General features: G+C 41.6%; 1 protein-coding gene across 1 annotated transcript; it reads right to left on the bottom strand.

Moving 5' to 3' along the window:
• Nucleotides 1-1,357: 1,357 nt before the first annotated feature.
• LOC104945682 (TLD domain-containing protein 1-like) lies at nt 1,358-5,319 on the bottom strand. The gene is made up of 2 exons (XM_010771390.1): nt 4,104-5,319; nt 1,358-3,016 (listed from the first exon to the last, which is right to left on the bottom strand). The coding sequence occupies exons 1-2, from the start codon at nt 4,278-4,280 to the stop codon at nt 2,894-2,896; spliced, it is 300 nt and encodes a 99-aa protein (XP_010769692.1). The 5' UTR covers nt 4,281-5,319; the 3' UTR covers nt 1,358-2,893.
• Between the last annotated feature and the right edge of the window lie 160 nt (nt 5,320-5,479).

Raw genomic sequence — 5,479 nt, 5'->3', positions numbered from 1 at the left:
AGTGCCAGACGTGTCCCCCTGCTTAAGCCAGTACATGTCCAGGCCCGTCTGAAGTTTGCTAGAGAGCATTTAGAGGATCCAGAAGAGGATTGGGAGAATGTCAGATGAAACCAACTAGAACTTTTTGGTAAAAACTCAACTAGACATGTTTGGAGGAGAAAAAATGCTGAGTTGCATCCAAAGAACACCATACCTACTGTGAAACATGGGGGTGGAAACATCATGCTTTGGGGCTGTTTTTCTGCAAAGGGACCAGGACGACTGATCCGTGTAAAGGAAAGAATGAATGGGGCCATGTATCGTGAGATTTTGAGTGACAACCTCCTTCCATCAGCAAGGGCATTGAAGATGAAACGTGGCTGGGTCTTTCAGCATGACAATGATCCCAAACACACCGCCCGGGCAACGAAGGAGTGGCTTCGTAAGAAGCATTTCAAGGTCCTGGAGTGGCCTAGCCAGTCTCCAGATCTCAACCCCATAGAAAATCTTTGGAGGGAGTTGAAAGTCCTTGTTGCCCAGCGACAGCCCCAAAACATCACTGCTCTAGAGGAGATCTGCATGGAGGGATGGGCCAAAATACCAGCAACAGTGTGTGAAAACGTTTGACCTCTGTCATTGCCAACAAAGGGTATATAACAAAGTATTGAGATTAACTTTTGTTATTGACCAAATACTTATTTTCCACCATAATTTGTAAATAAATTCTTTAAAGATCAGACAATGTGATTTTCTGGATTTTTCCTTCTCATTTTGTCTCTCATAGTTGAGGTATACCTAGGATGAAAATTACAGGCCTCTCTCATCTTTTTAAGTGGGAGAACTTGCACAATTGGTGGCTGACTAAATACTTTTTTGCCCCACTTATTGTAGTGTATACACTGCTGGATCTGTGTCAGTACAGTAGTAAGTCAAAACAACTTTAATAAAATATTCTTCTCTGAATTACGGTTATCATGGTTAAATGTAAGCCGTAATTAAAATATAGTCTATCTCTGAATTGTACTTAAGTAGCCTATCCGTACCCTTTGTATGTATCTGGGATGGAAAAGGTGTAATAGTGTACAGTACAATACTAGGTACTGGTACCAGGTAGACAGGTACAATTGGTGGGAATTGTAATGCCAGGTACTGTACAATGGGGTGGTCCAAGTTCCAAAAGTATTCACATTTCTGGGAATAAAATAAAATGATTTCCATACACAAATATTAAGACAAGAACAAACATTCTTCATGAAACCATGTCCACCGTGCCATTGTGTGAATTTCTGTAAGATTATATAAGACATTTGCATGTGGAACTTGCCTCAGTAATTTGCATGTTAGCAGAACAGATACAGAGCAGCCTTTCAGTCTCAGAGCAGGTTTGGATTAGTTCAGATCCACTCATTTATTTTCATGTTAACTTTTACAACTCAAAGTCAGACAAGATCAGATGAAGAAACATTTCACTATGCTGAGAAACACCAGAGACAGCAGCTCTGCCTTCCAGCCAGTGGGGCAGTGTTTCCTTTATTCACTGAAACAATGTTTTCAAAAGACACACACAAAAAATCCTACATCCAATTAAAACACTATATATTACGACAATTGTAATTATAGTAAGAGTTAATAATCATGATTTGATCCATTATGTGAGTATGTCCTGAAGATATTTTAGAGTTTGAATTGGTCAGCAAACAGATAAATATATGAATTCACTAGACCGAAGTTTTGGATATATTTTTTAGGGTTGTGTTTTCACATTATACCAAATGTTTCAAACCATTTTCCAACCAGGAGAAATCTTACATTTTAATAAAGCTAAGGTCAGTTTCATATTGTCTCCTGTAATAGCCAATCCCCTTTAAGCTAACCTCAGCCTTGCGATTGTCTGCCAGAAGCTGTCACCATGTTATCAAATTGTGAGCCAGAATTCTTCTTAGACTTTTTTGTATCTCTTGGTTGTTTGAAGTCTTTAGCAAAACAAGTTGAGCTAGCTTTAGCAGCAGCCAGTGCCGGGATAAAAACACTTCAACGTGAAACTGCTCTGCCGCTTTTTATCCACAGGTCTGTTTGTTTTTGACAAGAGGAGACAGACCTCGGCTAATAAAACCTTTTGAAAGGATGAACATGTGAAGGGATGCTAACCAGGAGGAGCTGACTGCATCATATGTAACATCTCCCATGATACCACTCTTCCTCTTACACCACACGTTATTCTGTTTCTTTGACATACTCAATCAATATATTTGAGAAATAAACAATAAATATATAGGTGTTACATCTGAGCTGTGATAAACTGGCCTGCTTCTTCACTTTATTGCAAGCATTTGTTCATAACATAACACATGTTGATCTGCTGCAAGTCCTCAGTTAGTTGTACTTGATATTCAAACCTGAGCCACTGCAATGAGAAAATAAAAGGCACAGCATCACATGTGCATACACAACACAGTCTGTCACTATGACACATGTCACAGGCATTCCTCTATTGGTCAGTTTGAGGAGCGATGAAAGAATAACTGATAAACAGTGAACTTCTTCTCTGGTAGTGGACTCATTCCCTGAGTCACTCCTAAGCTTCTCAGACAGTTCAACTGATCATAAGGATGTTATCATTCAACACATGGTGACCATGAAACTGACAACAGGCCCATGTCAGATTCTGTCTCCCAAAAACCTTCTGCCAAACAGCATTTAACAATTAGACTTTTCTTCAAATGGGCTCACGTTCAGGACAGATCCATGTTATATTTGACTGTTATTTAACATGGCTATCAGTGGTGTAACCTTCAGTTTTGCTGTGCTTACTTTCCTCAGTAGTTTGAATGAGAAGAGAATGGAGATGATTATATCACACCCATACATCATTGCTCCTTCTGCACTGACATTAAAGAACAGTTTGGGACATGGTTCACTGCCCCTGATCCGGCTCCCTGAGGCCCTGACTGTGCAGAGTCTTCCCCGTCATCTCCATTATGGCCTGGACCTCTGGGTCCATATCCAGGATACTCTTTTTGCCCTGTCCCTCCTCGTCCTGAAACACAACAAATACAGAGATATCTCAAGTGTTCCCTATAGGTGGTGCCGGCAGTCACAGGCCTGATGTTCTGCTATGGAGGCCTGATGTTCTGCTATGGAGGCCCACAGAGGCCCTATAGGTGGTGCCGGCAGTCACAGGCCTGATGTTCTGCTATGGAGGCCCAAAGAGGCAAGAAAGGAAAACTGACCTCTACTGTGTTCTCTTTGTTGTTTCTGACTTTACACACGTTTGAGAATAAAGGTCAAATCAAATGTTTGAAAAGGATTTAGTGGCATGGACAACCATTTATTTTTGATCTGTGAAAACAAGAGGAGAAAAGCTTGTGCAGAGACATTTTGTTTTCAGTTTGGAACTAAGGTACATAAGCCTCTTGTGGCTCAAATGAATACAACTATTCAAAACATTTCATCTAAAAAGGGATCTGACAATACTTCATTCCGACTTGTTCTACAAAATGGAAAATAAAGAAATAAGGAAGAAGAATGTTTATCCTGGCCAAACCTGTGTCTTTCACCTGTCACTCATAAACCAGATCAGAGCTTCTGCATTCTCTTTTGGATTCCTTCATTCCCTTTCTTTTGATTCCACTGAATATGGACTTCAGTGCATGACAAACTGTAGAAATAAATATAAAGTATATATGTCATACTAAGGTCTGCTCCTCCTGACTGTGAAAATGCTGCAGCCATTAGTGCGCCTGTGTCTGTCTCCCTATTTCACCCCCACGTCCGTCCCCCAGCCCCTCACCCCCCAGCAGAGGGCCCTGCTGCTGCTCCATCCGTCCCCACCCACAGCATCAACCTCTGCATATTATTACTTTGACAAAGTCCAGAAGTAAGATAAGATAACAGGGACCTTGATCACGTAGGGTCATTCAGGAGTGAAAGCAGAAACAGAGTGAGAGGGAAATACAGGACAGATAAGATAATCACTCTTGCACCGACTTCTTCTACTGAAGAATGGCTCCTTCATGACTTTCGCAGGATAAATAATCAATTGAACAGTTGTTCTGATAAACCACATTATCCCCTGACTTTATTTCCTCTATTTTGTCTTAGAAAAAGAAAGAATGTCCTCTGACCTCCTGTGGTTCTGGGGGCTTCCCCACAGCCCACACCTCCACAGAGTCCAGGCTGAAGTCCTCCTCCTCAGACAGCTGGGGGCTGCCGTAGGTGGTGCACCTGGGCCGTGCACGGCTGTGACCACGGCCAAAATCACTGTCCAGCCACAAGCCGAAGTACCCGTGCTGACCCCCCATACCCTGAGAGAGACCACATTAAGGGTTAGAAAATAAAAACATGATCGGTCTTTGAAGTGTTTTTCCTTCTCTGCTAGAGTTGCCTGAATTCATCTGCCAATATTGTATTACATCAAAGTTCAATGAACACAGGAGCATTCTTATGTCAACATGTACTCTTTAACTGGTGATCATGAAAGTACAGTAAACATGAATACCACGTATTAAGACAAACATTAATTGATCTATTTATTTTTGGGAAACAAAAAGCACTCATAGTATTGTGTTCACCATACTGCTGGTCCAGTTTCAACAGATATCCTCAACCTGTGTCTGTGTGCAGTTTGGTGTTGGCAGAAAACACGTTAGTTGATCAGAGAGGAGATGCTAGCTTTGCTTTAGGTAACTACTCTGTGCAGGTGGATCACTACAATCCACAACTCCACAAGGGATGAGGTCTGTTATGAAATGGTTCAGCCCTCTCTCCTTCCTGGCTTTTAGGCAAGGCACGGTTATTTATATAGCAACTTTCAACACAAGACCATTCAAAGTGCTAAAGAGCATTAAGAAATAGTGCAGCGGATTCACATTATAAAATGGCATTTAAAAGCAAAGTGAATCAAATAAACATAAAAATACATGAAGAAAGGTTACAGTGCAGCGTAACATACAAACAGTTCAATTAAAAGCAGCGGCAAAAAGACAAGTCTTTAAAAGTAGTCTTCGTTGCAGCGGACCTGCAGGTTTCTGGGAGCTTGGTCCAGATGTTTGGAGCACAATAAGTGAACTTCTCTATGTTTAGTTCAGACTCTGGCTCTTTAGGGTCCTGTTGTTTGTGTGGATTTAAACAATAGCTACTGTACTGTGATAAATAACACTCCATTGTACCCGTCACAATAAAGGAGAGCTTTGACCACCAAGTATGATCAGTTCATCCTTTAGTCAAAGGATGCTTTGTTCCAAACTGAAAGAAGTTCCATCATTATGTTATAACAACGGACAGTGGCCATCGTCAAAGAAAAAACATAATGGGAGGGAGGCGTGTGGCACAGTGGAATAGTGCGTTGGTGTTCGGATCAGGGGAGCACAGGTTCAAACCCCACTGCAGTCAGCATGTCGTTGTGTCCCTGAGACACTTCACCCCAAACTGCTCCTGTGGGGATTGCCCACAGTATTGAGTATGTAAGTCGCTCTGGATAAAAGCGTCTAACAAGTGACAT

This window comes from Notothenia coriiceps, unplaced genomic scaffold (assembly GCF_000735185.1).
Source record: "Notothenia coriiceps isolate Sejong01 unplaced genomic scaffold, NC01 NC01_scaffold00009966, whole genome shotgun sequence".
NCBI classification, from domain to species: domain Eukaryota; kingdom Metazoa; phylum Chordata; class Actinopteri; order Perciformes; family Nototheniidae; genus Notothenia; species Notothenia coriiceps.
The sequence above is the reverse complement of the archived record's forward strand: the minus strand, read 5'-3'. Positions and strand labels throughout refer to the sequence as shown.